The 19089-nt window shown below is 45.9% G+C and overlaps 2 protein-coding genes across 8 annotated transcripts in view; one reads left to right on the top strand and one right to left on the bottom strand.

Moving 5' to 3' along the window:
• LOC119174475 (uncharacterized) overlaps window positions 1-16314 on the bottom strand; it is a 37770-nt gene extending 21456 nt beyond the window's left edge. The window contains exons 1-7 of one of the 7 annotated variants that reach the window (XM_075895587.1): window positions 16086-16314; window positions 7750-8085; window positions 7656-7676; window positions 6075-6161; window positions 4771-4860; window positions 2128-2262; window positions 882-943 (exon numbers count right to left, since the gene is read on the bottom strand). In XM_075895587.1, coding sequence (XP_075751702.1) covers window positions 882-943; window positions 2128-2262; window positions 4771-4860; window positions 6075-6161; window positions 7656-7676; window positions 7750-8085; window positions 16086-16251 — 897 coding nt within the window. In that variant the 5' untranslated portion in view covers window positions 16252-16314. The remainder of the gene's footprint in view (window positions 1-881; window positions 944-2127; window positions 2263-4770; window positions 4861-6074; window positions 6162-7655; window positions 7677-7749; window positions 8086-16085) is intronic. The other 6 variants (XM_075895590.1, XM_075895589.1, XM_075895588.1 and 3 more) reach the window with 6 other exon arrangements.
• A 280-nt stretch (window positions 16315-16594) lies between these two features.
• On the top strand, window positions 16595-19040 carry LOC142817492 (uncharacterized). The gene is made up of 3 exons (XM_075894508.1): window positions 16595-18388; window positions 18480-18626; window positions 18819-19040. The coding sequence occupies exons 1-3, from the start codon at window positions 16595-16597 to the stop codon at window positions 19038-19040; spliced, it is 2163 nt and encodes a 720-aa protein (XP_075750623.1).
• The last annotated feature ends 49 nt before the right edge of the window (window positions 19041-19089 follow it).

Here is a 19089-nt window from a genome sequence, read left to right as displayed (position 1 = left end):
GTACGGCATCGTTTACCTCCACCTCGTAACGTTGTGCTAATTTTAAAGTGAGATATCAACATTTCTCATTCGTGCTTCGCATATCATCGATTCCCACTGTACGTGGAATCTGCCAATTTTTCTGAAGCGTCGCATCTGTTTCTTTGAGCTAATATACAACATCCTTTAGTACAGCTTAACTTGTCGGTACTCTCCACAATTCCAAATTTTCTTTGCCGCTGGAAATGAGCTCTCCATAATACAAGTGTGTGACGCTAGCAGATTGACGATTGTTATAGCGCGAGAATAAAACGACGACTCACAGACAAGAGGGACACGAAAGACAGGAGCGCTAACTTCCAACTGAGTTTATTGCGCAGCGCGAAAATATATAGAGGAGACAGTAACCATGTGATAAAAACCATATGGCACAAAGAGCAGAGCATGAGTAAGAGAAAAAAACAGACGAAAAACAAAAGCACAAAAAAACGGCAAAGAAAAATTTATAAGAAAACGAAACAGAAAGGTAAACGAAACGGAAAAGTAAAAATATTATAACTACTTGCGCGCACCGAAACCTTCGAGGAACCCGAGTTCCTTCTCGGACAGAGCCACGGAGGGCCTGCTAATACAGGGCACCTGTTCACGTGCCATCTGCGCAGCCTCGACAATGACAGTGTCTTTCGTGTCCCTCTTGTCTCTGTGTCGTCGTTTTGTTCTCGCGCTACAACTGTCGTCATGCCATACCAACTAGCCCAAGCTGCCACACTGCTAGCAGAGTGCTTCTAATCATTAGTGGGCATCAAACAAGACGTTAGTGACAAGATTTTTTCTTTTTTTATAACCAACTATAGTATGCATACTACGTGCCCTAATGCGGTTGCTGTATATGCACTCTTTACCTTGGGATCAACTTCGTCAGGCTCCTTGATGTCTCCGTCTTCAGGCTTTTCACTTTGCACACCTGTAGTTGAAGAAAATGGAATTCTAAGCAACATGCACAATTTGTTTTTGCTCTGTTTTTTTAATGTGTGAGTAGACATACCTAAGGCAACAACAGTCTGAAACTGCGTGTATACGCTACAGTACGATATGCTCGGCCACCACCGAAAAAAAAGTTGTATAGAAGTTCCAATGCATGTGGTTTGAACCCACGTATTTTTCTAAAACAACTATACCTCACAACTTCATAATTCACCCAAGACTCAGAGGAGGACGTTTCAAAGTGTCTTCCCAAGTCTAACCCTAAAGAAGACCTGCACACTTTCCGATGCCACCATCGAATAGCTTCGCTAAAGGCCTTCATTTCTTTCCGAGCGGACCACCACAATAATCTTTAGAATCGATCAAATAAAAGCGGAGTCAGATTTTCGGCATGCTGTAAAAGCTTTCTGTGTTCTCTCATCCCGCCTAACGCGTTAAAAGCTAAGCAGGGACGAATTGCATACGGGGAAGAAGCTTTGTCACATGTTACTCACGCCCCGCCGCGGTGGTCTAGTGGCTAAAGTACTCGGCTGCTGACCCGCAGGTCGCGGGTTCGAATCCCGGCTGCAGCGGCTGCATTTCCGATGAAGGCGGAAATGTTGTAGGCCCGTGTGCTCAGATTTGGGTGCACGTTAAAGAACCCCAGGTGGTCGAAATTTCCGGAGCCCTCCACTACGGCGTCTCTCATAATCATATGGTGGTTTTGGGACGTTAAACCCCACATATCAATCAACATGTTACTCACAATCATGAGCAATTTTTTTGGAACACGTGGCTAACCTCCAGAAAGACTGCGAGAGCAAAAGTTGGCACGTGGTCACCTCCCGCGGCTGGTGTATCACTTGTAAAGAGAAGAGCATACGGTGTCTAGCTCTTTTTTAGAACTGTAAATTACTGGCCGCGTGCTGCGACAATGTAGCTCGCATTTCTTAACAGTCTCGACTATACCACTCAGGAGCGTTCGTCGACCATGGTAAAAAAGTTTTGCAGGGCCCCTGTTAAGCACAACCTGTGGAAGTTCACATGAAAAGCTCAACCTTAAGGGCCTTACGGTAAACCACTGAGCAATCAGCTGTTCCACAGGCTTATGAAGGTACCAGAACGCGACCCTTCAGGCAGCGTTTCTCATTATGACCATCCAGCGCCGTGCCATTACTTTGGTACCTTTTTTTGGCCTGTGCTCCAGTTTGGGAACTGGCGACCTGGTGGAGACTCTCTTCCGCCGCGCCGCCGTCCCGTCAGTCTTGTTTTCCGCACTCCCAGCAGGCTGGTTATCATGCTCAGTCCAGGGTTTACTGTCTGCAGCAAGCCCAGCAAACCAAATGAGCTAATGACTGTATTTTACGTAGGGACTACACACCTCGTGAACCATCTGCATGGTTCCGCGAATGTGTGTGGAATACGCACACTCGACTGTGGCCTTGAATCAGAATATCGAACGTATGGTTCATAGCCCACGTTAAGGTAACCTGTACGTTAAAGTTAAAGTGCTCATTTTTTGGCACAATGAAAGCGAATTAAATACCCTCTTGCAATGGCTGTCAAATTTTTTTGTGGCTTTTTCCGCACAGTGCGGCCGCATGAATTTCGGGAGTCCATATTTACAATACACCCAAGCCAGAATTTTATTAAGTGAATTCGCAAAGTCAATCTCAAGAAAAACCCATCTTGCGAGTAATGTTTGCACAAAAATGCGAGGTAAAATTGTACATTGATTGATTGATTGATATACGAGTTTTAACGTCCCAAAACCAGAATATGATTATGAGGGACTCCGTAGAGAAAAGCTCCGAAAATTTCGACCTCCAGTTAGGGCTCTCCACAGTGCACCCAAATCTGAGAACACGGGCTTGCAGCATTTTCGCCTACATCGAAAATGCAGCCGCCGCAGCCGGGATTTGATCCCGCGACCTGCGGGTCAGCAGCCGAGTACCTTAGCCACTAGACCACCGTGGTGAAGCCCGCTGCATGTATTAAAAACGCTAGTCTTTCTTGGGGACCTTCGACGCAAAAATTGCCCCGCCGCGGTGGTCTAGTGGCTAAGGTACTCGGCTGCTGACCCACAGGTCGCGGGATCGAATTGCGGCTGCGGTGGCTGTGTTTCCGACGGAAGCGGAAATGTTGTAGGCCCGTGTGCTCAGATTTGGGTGCGCGTTAAAAAACCCCAGGTGGTTGAAACACCGGAGCCCTCCACTACGGCGTCTCTGATAATCGTATGGTGGCTTTGGGACGTTAAACCTCACATATCAATCATAGACCACCGTGGCGGGGCGTATTAAATTTGTACAAAGATGTAAGTGAAATTAAGAGCACACAAAGAAAAAAAGTAAATTCACGTTTTTTATACTTTCAAAAAAAAAACGCCCAGGTCACCTTAACGTACACCCCATTTCCTGTCAATAGGTAGAAGAAAAAATAGACCAAAAATTAGCTTTGAAACCACGAGCACCCTAGTGTGATAAACTTTTTTTGTGAAAGATAGATGCTGTAAGAGATGATTGAAACGCCTCAAAATAGAATTTTTCGGTCAAACGAAATCTTACCCCACATTAAGCTTTAGCTCTGCTTTTGAGTTATGGTGGGGCTGTCATCTTAAATTTATTAAGCAACTTATTTGCAGTGGGCATGATGGAATATCTAGTAAGATTGTGAAAAAGAATAGAGAAAACATCGAATTTGTGTTTAATCTACTGTATGTTACCGGGAGTGAATTTCAAAGAGATTTTTGTTTCATATACAATTTGTTTTTTTTTTTCTCTCGTGAAATGGTGATGCTGCGTACAAATGACGCCAAATCTTGGTCGCTTCTTAGATCAGTGGTTCTCAAATGTTGTGGCCTCGGTGACCCTAAGTTGCTTTCCCAGAGTGCCACCGAATCCCAAACTTTTTCTTGAACATGAAGACAATCAAAAGAGGAGAAACAGGGGGGGGGGGGGGGGGATGATAACGCCTGTGGCTAACCGCAAGTATTGATACTGCCCACATTCGCCTGTTCTTTTTCTTTTCTTTGATACGGAAGGTCATCTAGCAGATATTTTGTTTGGCAATTTCTGCCAAACAAAATAGCTGGTTCTTGGTCAAATAGTTTTCAGCGAAAGCAGTTTTTCAGTAAATAGAACGATAAAGTTCATCGTGATATCATCGAAGCTTTTTTTTTTCGTTTTCAATGCATGGAGAATTGCGCTAGCAGGCCATCATCAACTCTAAGAAAATGTGCTAATTATATCCTATTAAGGCATTCCGAATGCATGCGTTATTTTCTTGAAATTACCATAGAGCTATCAGACCAACATATACCTGGGTTCTCCTGTCATCACACCTGTGATGTGTGGCTGTGTTGTACACCGGTGGTTTCGTGTGGTACATCAAAAAATATAGAAATGACCGCCTTTCAAATGGCGCTGTTAGTTTAACTTCTTAACAAACAGCCCTCTCTCACTTATTGCCATCATGTACGTAAATGTAGAAAAGTGGGGGAAGGGGGAGGGGGAGTGTGCTGCTTGAATGACATGTCAGCAAAATTTTTCTCTTGGAAGGTAGTTTTGGGCCTTAAGACTTAGAACAACACATCGGTACCCATCTCCGGAATGATTAATGTGTAGGATTCTGAAATTCAGAGTTTTTCTTTCGTGGTTATATTTCAACACGTGGAGACCACACGCGAAAATAGCGTGACACTGGTAATATCTGTGTTCCTCTACAACAGGACAAGAAATGGTGCTACGACGATAGTGTGCTAGGCGCTTTGCTAATGAAAGGTCCGATAAGCGCATGGCAAGTTTTAAACGCTTATATATTCCACCATACCTCTCGAAGAACCAGCCTGCGAATCTTTGTTGGTGACTGGAGTCGGTCCAGGTTTTTTCGTGGCACGTGCCCTTCTCGACTGCTTGCGGTCTGCATGAATCATTCCAGAACGTGAGCATTAAGGCAGAAGAATCTATAACACACTACATAAACAACACTGCTCGTTCGTGTTTTTTTATTTGTTCGTGCCCGGCTGGGAAGCGTCTGGGGTAGCATGAGCGTGTCTGAGTTCTCCTTGTGCACGGACATATGGCAATGGCTTGCTGCCTGTAGCATGACTTCGGGTATTAAATAAGTTATACCAGAAGCGCAACACAGAAAGAGAAAAGTAGTGGGGTGTTTCTAATGTAATCACCACCTTGCAGCGATTCACCGAGAAAACTGGAAAAGGGCATTAAAGGTAACAGAGCGACAGAAGCACTAAAGATGCATTGAAAGTATAAACGAACACCATGGATGTTTTACAGTGTGCCACACTCTACAGAAAACATTGAAACAATGCGTTCGACGACTTCACCGCATAACCACGTCCTGAACTGTGTTCCCGTGATGTCTCCGCAGTGTAGGAATCAACAGCAGTCATCCTGGCACACTGGGCAGTAATTTCTTTACCGACAGTCTGGAAGGGGGGGGGGGGGCGCATATACAAGAAAGATTAAATTTAACTATACAACTTTACGTGCTAATTGGCCTCGATGATTATGAGGTGCGCCATAGTGGGGCATACTAAGCAGTTTCACCAACTTAAGCTCTGTAATTTAATAAAAAAAAAGTCAGTAGAAAGCTACGCTGTGGGCTCGGGGGGCTCGTCCTTTCCTCAACACAATCTTAACTTTCGGGGGAGAGGGTATAAGGGGGAAATGGCAGGGTAAAGCTTTGGGGGACTGCCCTCCCCCCGTGCCTTTCACCAGCGCCGGTTCTGCACCGTCAGCTGAAGGTGGGTGCCATGGTCGGTAATCAAACCAGCGTTTTCGATCAGCATTGCATTTTACATGCTAAGCAATAGCTGCCGGTATGACAGTAAATGCGACTGAACGTCGCTGCGAAGGCTCGATTGTCAAAAATGGGGCTTTGGTGTGCGTCAAATATATCTAGACTATGCTGTCCGCGTAGAACATATGACTTGCTAATTATCTATACGCAGAAGAACGTCCCCATATATTTTATGAGCCGCACCGTGAACTGCCCTGCGAGACGAAAGCCTTCGATGGGGGAATCAACATTATATGGCTGGCTGCCTGTTTCATGCATTTGGGCACAACTTAATTTACGCCATTATCCAGTCTAGAAAACTTGTGACCCACCACTCGAGGAACTTGACTGTGAAGATTCTTTGGCAACGGTAGCCACTCCTACTTCCATGGCGCTGGTGCCAGTCCCTTGTATGCTTTCTGCACCATATATGGCGGCACAAAATTTCAGGTAAAGCATTACATAGTTTGAGTTATCACGTACCATTCCCGGAACTTTTCAGGGAATGCGCTTGTGCAAAAGAAGCTACGTCCAGGGAACAGGCACGCGGTGCGATGACCGTATGATGTATAGCGGTACGAAATTTTAGGTAGTTTTTTGTCTCGTCCACAGGTCATTCTGATATCTACAGCAAGGACTCAGTTTCGCCATTTGGTTCTAAATATTGATGTCTATTAAAAAAATGCTGTATGTTATGATCCTACAGTACGCCCACGCATGCAATGAAAGGGCAGTCATACCAAAAGGCGAGCCCAGTGGACCAATACTTTGGACAAATCAGTTGAGGCCACATTTACTGACGCATCACTCTCGCATCCGAGACGGCTGCAGGAACTGGGCGCTCAAGTTGCCTGATAGTAATCATTGTTGACGTTCAACGTCTCAACATCTGATATGACTTTACAGGTGCCATATTGAAGGGCTCCGAAAATCTGGACCACTTGGGGATTTTAAACGGGCACCGACATTGATCAACTCTGGCACCAAGCATTTTAGCCACCATCGAAAACGTGTCTGAAGTTTCCTGAGTGGCGAAGTACACAGGCGGGCATTTTAAAAGAGTATCGGACATTTGTGGTAGGTTCTTTACAGTACGCGTGCTTATGTGAATCTCGAGACGTACAACTGTTGCAAGAAATCGACCATCACAAGTTTCGGAGAGCTTATTATCGGGGTTATAGGTGGCCTCCAATCAACAGCGATTTTCTGTCACTTCTTGCTACAAAATATTTCTCCAACGAGAGGTAACAACGAATTGCAATCTATGGAAATGCCTGAATCGTATCGAACGCTGCACTCTTTCTGCTTATAAAACTGGGCTGGGACGTTTCTACAAAGATGAAGTACTCTTAATTCTTTCCGTGATACAATCTGCAATACTTATGGCACTGCCTGCCACAAGAATGATGCCCGTATATGCAAATTTCTAGAATTCGCACCCACTGTACATATCGAAATGTCACTTCTTTTGAGAAATGTAGGTAAACTCATGACCTTTCATTTTCGGTATGTAGCATAGCATATAAAAAATTACCTCGATCGCCCCGATATATCTTCCTGAGCGACAGACATCAAATCCTCTTGCACATAAACAAAAATCAACAAAAACAATTCCTCACATTTAAAACAGGACCACACTTCCTACAACATGCCTTTTGACACGAATGCCCGTATTCGACCTTGTGGTTCAACATAATTTCCAGAGGGCGAGGGCTAGTAAAGCTACTTGTTAAAAAAAAAAAGACACTGTTGATGCATTAAACCTATCCCCATGTGAGAAAGATCTTATCTGTAAACAGAGCTTCCGCATTCTTAGCACAGCATGATACAAATAATAAATTGCACAAAAGAAGAACCAGGATGGGGTTGCATCTCGTGCAAATAAATTCGCAAGGTTCCTTTCGAGGACTCACCATAAATGAAAGGCAAGCTACCTGCAAAAAAAAAAAATGCGCTGGTTTTGACATATACGAACTTTTATATTTTTTTTACTGTAGCTGAACGTACTGTTTGAGGAGGCAGGTTTCACCTCTTCTTGCATAGTGTCGGGCGAAGACTCCTTAAGCACAGGTTCCACGCGTAGAGAATCCTCCAGCGAGGAATATTGAAGCGAGGAATCTGAGGCGTCTTCTTTCGAAGTATAGTCTTCATCAGCAGGCTCCTCATCTGTACCGTCCTCACCTGCACCGTCCTTATGTGCACCGCCCTTACGTGCACCGTCCTCATCTGCAGAGTCATCTGCAGAGTCCTCATCTGCAGAGTCCTCATCGACAGAGTTATCCGCAGATTGCTCCGTCGCAGAACCCTTAGCCCTTGAATCCTTGAGCTCGCGGGCAATTCGTTCTGAAAAAAATAAAAGGAAAGAAAGAAAGAAACCACCATGAAAGCATTACGCTTTCTTGCTTCAATCTTTAGTTTACAGGCCCTCCTACAACACCACTTCGTATTCACACGCATTGTAACAAGAAACATGGAGATGGTTAACGTTTACCTTTTTTGTGTGTTTTTGTGTTGTGGTAAAACATACTGTCTTGTACATAAAACGAGGTAAGGCATAGGTGAAAATTCGCTTTGACAATGATCATCGGAGCGTTAAAACCGGACCAAAGAGACAGTTCTCACGACAAAAGAAAGCGTGCATTTCGTAATTGTTCGCGCCTCGTAATATGCGAGGTATACATTGCTTTACACAATTGACGCTGGTATACAGAGTGCCCCAGCTATATGTAACCCGATATTAAAAGTATGCCAACAAGTGCAATTACGATGCGACCAAATACATGTTGCAGACCGTTGCCTGGAGTGAATCAGACTATTTTTTGAATTCTGATCAATTTTTTAAGTAGACCCTTTTAACTTACTTCCGAAGGAATGAAGATGGGTCAAAATTTTCAGCCAGAAAGCTGAATATCGGTTTGCGAAACGTTCGATTAGACAGTTTTGAACTTAGTTATTAGTGTTTTTCTGCTAACTACGAATGCTCGCGAAATACAAAGGAAAAAATTGGCAGATCCCACGTGCAGTGGGAATCAACATGCGAAGCACGAATGAGAAATGTTGAAATTACACTTTAAAATCAGCACAACGTTACGAGGTGAAGAGAAATGATGCCGTACATGACTTCCGTGTCACGATTATCATGTTTGGATGTGTCGTTTAGCTTCGTCATTTATCCACGTCACGTGATACCAAATTGAGTATATGTGGAGCAAGCGAAATGTGCGCGAGCACGCTATGAGCGTGGTATGTTGTCATGTTCTTACATGAAACGCGTGTCAGGATTATGTTTGCACCAGTCATATTTCATCATGCATGGACGTCGCGTAACACCTAATTTGGTATATGTGGAGCTAGAGAAATGGCCACGAGCGCTTCATGAAAGGCCCAATATACTCCAATGTAGCGTTGACGCGCACACACGCTGGGCACAGCGACGCTACGTTAGCAAAACGCGAGCACTCTATAGTCTGGCGCCAGGCGCGACCAGCGTCCGTCGGAAACCTGCGCGAAATGCGACGTGCTGCATTTCGCACCGATGCGTTACCCAGACAACGCTGCATCTCCCTCTTTTCGTAACGGGAAGACGCCGGACGCGCTGAAGCACGCATGTGTCAAAGCAACGCAGCGCGGCACGCGCCTACGAGTATATGGCAGGACCGGCACCTGGCGTGGCAACGCTGGCGTAACACGACGAAATGAACGCCGGCGCGCAGGCGCACCGCATCACGTCGAAATGTATTGGCGCCTTGACTGTAGCATGTAGTCATGTTCTCACATGACACGCATCTTATGATTATCATGTTTGCACCAGTCATATACCTTCGTCATCCATTCGTGTCACGTAATAAAGAATTTGGCATATGTGAAGCTGGCAAAACGGCTGCGAGCGCATCATCAGTGTGGCATGTTGTCATGTTACATGACACACATGTCGTGATTATCATGTTTGGATGTGTCATTTACCTATGTCGTCCGTTCGCGTGACGTAATACCGAGTTCGGTACATGTGAAGTTAGCGAAATGGCCGCGAGCGCATCATGAGCGTAGCATGTATTCAAGTTACATGGCACGCATCTCATGTTTATCATGCTTGCACCGGTATCATACCTTCGTCATCCCTTCACGTCCCGTAATACTGAATTTGGTATAATTGAAGTTAGCGAAACGGCCCCCAGCGCACCATGAGTGTTGCATGTAGTCATGTTGTTACATGACCCGCATATCATGATTTTTATGTTAGGGTCTTTCGCTTGTGTTCGCCATACAATCATGCCATCCCATACCAGTTTTGCAACATGCCATGTGAACGGAATCACCGCAAGAGCTGCAGGACTATGTAATGTAAATCATGACATTCATGATATATGTACCATGATTTTCGTGTTATGACTAGTGAAATATGTTCTTCATACAGCCATGTTACGCCATACCATGTTTGGTATTGATATTATCGAAACGGCCAGGAGAGCTAAAAGTTGTAGGTGGCTAGATAGATAGATAGATAGATAGATAGATAGATAGATAGATAGATAGATAGATAGATAGATAAATAGATAAATAGATAAATAGATAAATAGATAAATAGATAAATAGATAGATAGATAGATAGATAGATAGATAGATAGATAGATAGATAGATAGATAGATAGATAGATAGATAGATAGATAGATAGATAGATAGATAGATAGATAGATACGCTCAAAGTAGCTGAAGTTCGCTAAGAAATGCTTCGTATTTAAAAAATTGGTTCCAAATCTGCATGTTACCCTCAAATGTAGCCGAAAGACGATATAGTCTTGCGTCTGGAGAGAGTGAACAAAACGTCGATTGGAAGTTCTGCGCAAAAAAATCGGTGAATATTATTCTGGAGGCGCTGCGTTAGAGTGCTTCGAGCGTGTAGTGGAGGCGAACGAGCGCATCGAGACACGTTAGGCACAAGCGCCATCTGCCAGTTATCAAAAACGAAGGCGTGTACTCCCGTGGAGAAAGATGCGCGCCAGTCTCGGAGGTTATAAGGTGTAGAATTCAAGGCGACAGGCAGGTGCCACCACCGTGACGTCATAGCAAAGCGTTGGAAAGACCTTTTTGAGCATCGCGTAGCATGATCGGCGCAGCGCGATAAACGCTACATTCCTTAGAGTTACTCGTGTGTGCCTCTTCAAGGCAGACATACAAAACATCGAAGTGTTGTTATAGCGCCCCAGATATGCGCAATAATTGCTTTTGTATTGACAATCGCAACCTACGAACGCTAAAACTTGAGCAACATTGGTGGACGCTGCTAATGGGGTTGGCCGTTTGGTGCCGTTCGAGGTATGGTTAGCGGGGACAGACAGACAGACAGACAGAGACAGACAGACAGACAGACAGACAGACAGACAGACAGACAGACAGACAGACAGACAGACAGACAGACAGACAGACAGACAGACCAAAATGTTGCCATCGAAGGTCCCCGATAAAGACTAACGTCTTTAAAAATACCACGTGACAAACGCACTGGCACGCCTACGCACGCCGTTGTTCTGGTGCTCCTTAACGTTCCGCGTACGAAACATACGCTTCCTTCGCACCGGATAATGAAAGCGCTAAGCAGTCACAGCAGTTATCGCTTTTGTGGTTGATAGCGAAACGTGTTCACCGCAAAACCATCACTATCACTGCGGCCCAGTCGAGACAGCACAATCGGGCAACTGCTACGGTCGTTCGTATGTGGAACGTTAGGAAGCACTAGAATCATCTTGTGCGCTGGTACGTTAGCGGGCTTGTCACGTGTATTTGCCGCATATCACGGGCATTAGCACTCTTAGTAGGAAGACACTAAAAAGTAATATAAAGCTCGAAACTGTCTAATTGGACGCTTTACAAACCGATGAAGAATTTTCTCATCGGAATATACGGCCCATTTTATTTGCCTAAAAAGTTGGTTAATAAAGGTGACCTTACTAGGCAAATATAAAAAACACAAAGATTGATTGATATGTGGGGTTTAACGTCCCAAAACCACAATATGATTATGAGAGACGTCGTAGTGCAGGGCTCCTGAAATTTCGACCACCTGGGGTTCTTTAACGTGCACCCAAATCTGAGCACACGGGCCTACGACATTTCCGCCTCCATCGGAAATGCAACCGCCGCAGCCGGGATTCGAACCCGCGACCTGCGGGTCAGCAGCCGAGTACCTTAGCCACTAGACCATCGCGGCGGGGCTAAAAAAAAACAAAGAATAGTCTGACTCGCTTCAGGCAACAGTAAGCAACATGCATTTGATCGTGTCGTCGTTGAGCGTGTCGGTATATATTAAAGCTCGGGCTAAGCATAGCTGAGACACCCTGTATAGGGTCTAGTTAAAAAAACCAGACACTATGTAATGAGCAGTTCGGGGAAGAAAAATAAAAACGTCCGTGAAGAGTAAGGCTTGAAGCTATGGGGAAGGGCATGATTTCGGGGGGAGGGGTAATGCAGGCCGCTTACCAGCTGAGCTACAAGACATGTGCTCATACATAGCACTTAACAAAGTAGTGCATGTATATAACTGTCGCTGCTTTGAACAGTGCTCTTCTGATGCTGTCATGGCGCGGAACAATCGTTTGAATTGGCAGAGAGTGAATCATTGTTTTGCGAGTCTTACGAACAAAGTGGCACCCACAACAAAAATATATAAAATATTTCTTGTCAACCCATGTCAAATACAAATGACAAACTTATGTTTCTAGCTTCCTTTAGCATTTATGATTGTTAATTGGGTCCCCTAGTCATGGTCTACCAAATTTCGGGGGGAGAATTACAGTTAGAGTGAAAATGGAGCGAGAACTGGGAATATTACGGTACGCACACAAAAGTAGTTCATGTGGACGGATATCATGGCTTCTTGGCTGTAATTGAGTCGTAATATGCACCCTACTCTTTGGCAGAAAGATATTCACCCCATTTCACACATGCGCTGAATCAACAGTCTAGTGCTAATCACTTTTCACTTAAGGTTGCCTGGGCGCCACCATAGTCCTGTCTGGGCTGTTGGTAATACGCGTGACTCCCCGAAAAATGCACTGCCGAAGCTGTAACGTCAGCTTTAGTACTAGCGTTCAACAGCCCAGAAAGGAGGAAATCATCTCCGTAAAAAGAGATCCATTGCACGTGATAATATTTGTCTTGCTAGACAGTTCGTAGTCTCAATGTGTACTCAACGCACAGACGCCATGTAATTGATTTGGTTGATAAGTGGGGTTTAACGTCCCAAAACCACCATATGATTATGAGAGACGCTGTAGGGGAGGACTCTGGAAATTTAGCCCACCTGGGGTTCTTTAACTTGCACCCAAATGTGAGCACATGTGCCTACTGCATTTTCGCCTCTATCAAAAATGCAGCCGCCGCAGCCGGGATTCGATCCCGCGACCTGCGGGGCAACAGCCAAATACCTTAGCCAGTAGAACACCGCGGCGGGGCACACAAGCCATGTGCCTGCTGGGCAGCACAGGGTAGCCAGTCGACTTATTGACTGGCTAACCTCCCTGTCCTTCCGCTTATTTCTTTCCTCCTCCTTGTTCGAAAATAAATACTTGAATGCCCACGTACGGGACAGCAGTTTCGAAATTGAAGCACTCAACAAAAGTCTGCCTGTTGGTAGACGTTAAGCGAGTAATAATATCGGAGGTATTACGTGCCAAAACCACGATATGCTAGAGATGCCGTATTGGAGGGCTCCGGAAATTGCGACCATCCGGTGTTCTTCAACGTGCACAACTATCGCACAGAACCTGGGCCTCTACCATTTCTCTTACACTGAAATGCTACCGCCGAATCCGGAATCGAACTCGTGACCTTTGGATAAGCAGCCGAGCACCATATAGCCACTGTTTCACCGTGGCTGACACGTTTCAAGTGAAGAAACGCGCTAACACTAATCCCCGTATTCACAATCGCTCCTCGATTCGACTTTCACCCTTCACTTGACAGAGTTGAGCACTGCGCCGCTGCTCGGCTGAAAGTGACGCTGCGCTACTCAAGAATCGTGGCAGATTATCGCTGATATGCAGTGACTTCCCCTGCCTAGAGACGGCGCTCCCATCGGCCTTCTCAAGTGAAGGGGAAGCGTTGAGTGGAGGGACGTTCTTGAATACGGGGGTAAGGCGCTTGATTACGAAGCATGCATGCGTCAACAAGAAGACTCCTTTGCATAAGTGGGCCTGCAGTTCGCGCTTCGGTCGAATCTGGATTAACACCATTTCTGTGGGAGCAATTTCGTTCTTTCAGTTTACGGACTTGCGTTGGAGAAGAGCTGTTTCGTAGAAAAAAAAGTAAGCCAAGGCGTGCACAGTTCCCGGTCGGGTGGAATCTCTGCTGGCATGACGAAAGGACGTTACGAAAACAATATTGTTTGCATGATAATTATAAACAGCCTCGTGCCGTAACCGCTATCACCACGCAGCACATAACTGAATCGAAGCCGATGCTGCACTCACGTCGGCGGCCTGGTTTACAGAATTTTGTTTAATGTACGTTTTGATAGGGTAAAATTTACTGCTCAATATAGTTTTTTATTCGTATGTGTACACTGTCGTTCTTTATGAAAGGGAACGAGCTAACATGTGGCCTGCGCTCTGCTGCGGCTGCCTACAGCACCACCCACCGATAAGTGACCAAAGCACGTTTGCTTTTGGAGTCATCTATGGCCAAGCAAGATAAAGAGTTATGGTGCGGTAGACAAGCCCTGCTAGATTACGTTCCCTGATCGGTCGCGCTGCGAGCAATATCGGGCGATTACTGCAGCTTGCGCCGTGGTCGCGAACAACGTTTGATATGTTGGCAGTGGACTACGCAACTGTAGGCGTGCGCAGAAAGAGAGTGCAATCTAGCAGCGCTTGTCTACCCACCTTGACTAATTTTTTTTCGGCAACAGATGACGCTGAAAGTGAACGTGTTTTCTTTTGCTGTCGGTAGATGGTGCTGTAGGCAGTCGCCACAGAGCACAGGCCACGTGTTCGCGTGTTCCCTTTCATGAAGGACGACAGTGTACGTTTCGCTGGTGGGCAGCAACAAGATGGCATAGCGGGTAACGAGTAATTAAGCGATGTCACACACGCGAAGTACCACAGCACACAGTAAATATTAAAGCTGCACGTTTCAGCATATTTCAACGTATCATTGAGCTAATTTGGAAACATTCTTCGTGAAAAATTGTAAGGTCTGGGAGCGCAGACACAGCAGGAGAATATTACAACATAAGCGGCGGCCGTCACCAGAAAGGGACCACTCTGGCTTAAAACGACATAGGAGTGTATCAACTACTACAACATATCGCCGCCGCAATTATTTACATTGCTTTGAAATATCATGTGTGGCACAGATTAGCTTATTGTTCCTACCAACGTACTTGGAGCTCAGTGCATCTGGATACAGCTGCTGGTCAGAATTAATATCGTCTACCCCGTTAGAGAATGCCACGTAGACTAATAGTATCGTGCTTTTGGGAAGAAAAGCTGTGTAAATCAGTCTAAAGAAACATATGACGCGATTCCTCGCGTGTACGCTTGTAACATCTGCTCAATATAGACACACAGTTGGTAAGCGGAATGCTACCGTAGGGCACGCAAAGTGTATGTGAGACCCGCGCAAGGTGAAGCGCTGCCTGTGAATCGGCCTCTTCACCAATTGTGCCCTGTAGAGCAGGTATTTAGTGTTTTTATCTGCCTGAAAGTGTCGCTATTGCACAACAGATTGCGTTTATTATTAGGGGGCTCGTGAAAAAAAGACCAGCCTTAACATTTCGCCCTCATTGTTGCGCACGACTTGCATGAGTTCACGACTTGCATTGTTCACGACTTGCAACATGTTCACGACTTGCAACATGTTCACGACTTGCAACATGTTCACGACTTGCAACATGTTCACGACTTGCAACATGTTCACGACTTGCAACATGTTCACGACTTGCATTGTTCACGACTTGCAACAATGCAAGTCGTGCATGAGTGCACGACTTGCATTGTTGCGCACGACTTGCACTTGTAAGTTCATCGAAATTGATGGACAGTCGTTGACTCTGCAATGAACGTGCCTCTGGTGCCCGAATCGTTGCGTCGTGATAAAGTGCTGTCTTTTAAAGCAGGGATGACGACTAGAAATCTTCGCGCAACACACTCATGTGGGCTGTAAGTAGCCGCCACGGTTACATACATTGCGCTTCGTCGATTAAGACGTGATTGCGGATAACATGCAAAAATCAATTTTTCATCTCTCCCAATACACGAATTTGTCGGATTCGCGGGATCATGCACTTCCCGAAACCGCTCACGTTGCACGTGCTTCACACCTACTCCGGCTCACGCCGGTCACTCACTCTTCAAGTGGACGCCTTGCAGTAGCACCCTGTCGATGTCCTCGCTTTCCAAGAAACCAGTCTTTATCCGAAATTTCGGGAACGCTTCCGTCAAGGCGTGGTTCAGATTGTTCTGCAATGGACCTCCAACCCTTTTGGCGGCCAGTAGCTTCCTGTTTCGTGACATCACCAGGTAGATTTTTTTTATTCCGTTAGTGCCGGACGTTCCACCCAACGTTTATAGATACTTTTTCAGTTCCGTAACTCCGCCGCCGCAGGCGGCCGCCGGTTTTACCCGGGCAGTGAGATGGCGCCACAGTCGCGAGTTGCGCTGTCGCGGGCGCACGTGTTGCCGGTGTTGCTCCTCCCCGCAGTTGCTTGGCCGCGTGCGCGGCTGTCATCGCGCTTTTTTTTTCTCGTTGTTGTGACCGTGCGCGCACGTGGTTATCCTCGAAGACTTCGATCATCTGTGAATTGTGACAACCTAGCACTACCGGCCACAGGACGTCTCGGAGCTGCCAAGCTTTACGATGCCAACTTGCTTCGTGCCCGGCTGCACCAGCGGGTACAAAAGCAATCCAGAAAAGCGGCACTTTTTTGCACCGCCGTCCGATCCGCAGCTGCTTGAAAGGTGGGTGAGAGCTATTCCCCGCGCCGATAAACTTCTGAGCAAGACATGCAAAGTGTGTGACGTGCATTTTATGCAACATGACATTGTGAAGACTTACAAGCATGTCATTGACGGCCAGGTTGTTGAAATAGACCGCGGCTGTTGGGCATTACAGCCTGAAGCCGTGCCGTGTCAATTTCCGAATGTTCCAAGCTATTTGTCAAAAACAATAAAGAGGCGGCGGTCGCCTAAGGATAGGGCCAGCTTACCCAACAAAGTCGTACTTGTTGCTACGCCATCAGATGAGTACCAGCAAGAAGTTCCTGATCCCGTGCACGACATTGATTTCGCACAGATTGTCGAAAACGGCTCATCTTTAAAGCTTCCGAAAAACTGGAGAATGGCGGACCTTGAGGAGGACACTGGTAAACCTCGGCAGGTTATCTTTTACAAGGCGGGAATGAAGGACGATGTTTACGCGATCCTGAAGAGCGTCGCGATTCACGAGGACCTCACGTACGTCATCCATGCAAATGGAAGACTGTTGCGCAGCTGGGATGCAGAGATTAACATATTTTCTGCGCAAGATGTGGAAGCGATTGTACAAATTGTGCACGCAAAACAATTTTGCCGTGGTTGCCCTCTTATCGATGTCACCAACTCCAGCAGAGTGACAAAAAAAGTTGGAGGTAGGCTTCATCACAACGATTGCGCCGTTCTGACTGACGCAGATAAAGAAGTGTGTGCTGCATGTGCCAACTTGACAAAAAGTTTAAAGCGAAAGGCAACGTCCACACGATCAAAGAGAAAGGTGCCCGTGGCAGCAAGTGCGCTGAGAAAGCGGCTAATTCGTGCCACTGCCGCACGAGAGCGAAAGAAAGCAGATGTAAAGCACCTGAGTGAGAAGCTCAAGAACGCATTGACGGCGACTCTGGATGATATAATTAAAGATTTGCCTGAAGTACAAAAGATGGCTGTTCGGGCAGCAGTGATGCAGCAGGCAGCGAAATCGCCTCGTGGCCACAGATACACAGCGGACTGGCTGATGGTCTGTTTGCTTTTGCGGTTAACAAGTCCGAAAGGCTACAATGCCCTTTCAAGTATGAGAGCTCTTCCCCTCCCAAGTACTAGCCGTCTCGTGCAGCTGCTGAAAGGACTTCCGTGCGAGTACGGTTTGAACAAGTTCGCTCTTGAAAGCATCCAGCTCCAAATGACAAGCAAGCCAGATAACCAAACATATGGGTGTATCATAATTGATGAGGTGAAGTTGCGAGAAACAACTGAATTTAACAGAACTACTTGCAAGTTTGATGGATTCATCGACTATGGCGATGTTGCCAGAGCAGATGGCGGACAACTAGCCGACCATGCTTTGGTCATAATGTTCAATCCAATGTTCGACTCATGGGTCCAGCCAATTGCAAGTTATGCCACAAAGGGAGCAGCACCAGGCTGGGTGCTGGCAAAAATGGTGCTAAATTCTGTGCTGCAGCTTCATGAACATGGCGCCCGAGTCCTGGCTGTGATTAGCGATGGAGCCGGTAATAATAAATCGATGTGGGCGCACCTTGGAATCAATGGAAAGCTTGGCAGCGCCCAGTGCAAGATGCAGCACCCGTGTCTTCCCAGCGGTGCATATCTCCATTTCATATGTGACGTGCCACATGTTATTAAGTGTGTCCGGAATCACCTGATGAAGCACAAGTACGGACAGGTATGTTACAACCAAGACTTGTCAACTGCACAGTATTTCTTTTGCCATATATGTGTTTCATGAATGTATACATGTATGTGTATTGTTGCAGATTGGGGATCATAAATTGAACTATAACCACTACGAGCAGCTTTATGATGCCGAGAAGAAGGTGGAGATAAAGGTGGTACCAAAACTGACCGAGTATCACATCAAGCCTCAGAAGCTTCAGGCCATGAATGTTCGCCTGGCAGCTCAAGTAAGACATTTAATATGACCTTGCTTGTCACCTGTTTCTTAGTTTATTGTAATGTGCTGAATGCTCCTGCTACATACACTTAATATTTCTTAATGTAAACATGGATTCATTGGCAAACAACATAAGTTCATCTGGCTTGCAACTCGATTAAGTGCACTCGCAATCGAACTAAAATATGAACCTCTTTTTCAGCTGTTCAGCCGCAGTGTGGCGATTGGTTTGAAAATCTACCGGCAGCTAAATGTACCCGGCTTTGATGACACTGCAGGAACTGAAAAAGTTACATCCCTGTTAAATGATCTTTTTGACATTCTGAATGCGAAGATCCCCCAGGCTGGCATAAGAAAAGGTTCCCCTAAAATTAAGGTAAGTGGTTTGTGTTCGGAAAGGCCCTCGTTCGGAAAAGTGCAATGAAAGATAAAGTTTGGCAGCAGCTGATGTCCATACCATTCCATGCCCTCTC

This window comes from Rhipicephalus microplus, chromosome 5 (genome assembly GCF_043290135.1).
Source record: "Rhipicephalus microplus isolate Deutch F79 chromosome 5, USDA_Rmic, whole genome shotgun sequence".
NCBI classification, from domain to species: Eukaryota; Metazoa; Arthropoda; class Arachnida; order Ixodida; family Ixodidae; genus Rhipicephalus; species Rhipicephalus microplus.
The sequence above is the reverse complement of the archived record's forward strand: the minus strand, read 5'-3'. Positions and strand labels throughout refer to the sequence as shown.

Coding starts and splice junctions, on each gene's coding strand:
- LOC142817492 (XM_075894508.1), top strand. CDS start 16,595: ATGCCAACTTGCTTCGTGCCCGGCTGCACCAGCGGGTACAAAAGCAAT. Junction 18,389..18,479: donor TGAAGCACAAGTACGGACAG/GTATGTTACAAC, acceptor GTATTGTTGCAG/ATTGGGGATCATAAATTGAA. Junction 18,627..18,818: donor ATGTTCGCCTGGCAGCTCAA/GTAAGACATTTA, acceptor CCTCTTTTTCAG/CTGTTCAGCCGCAGTGTGGC.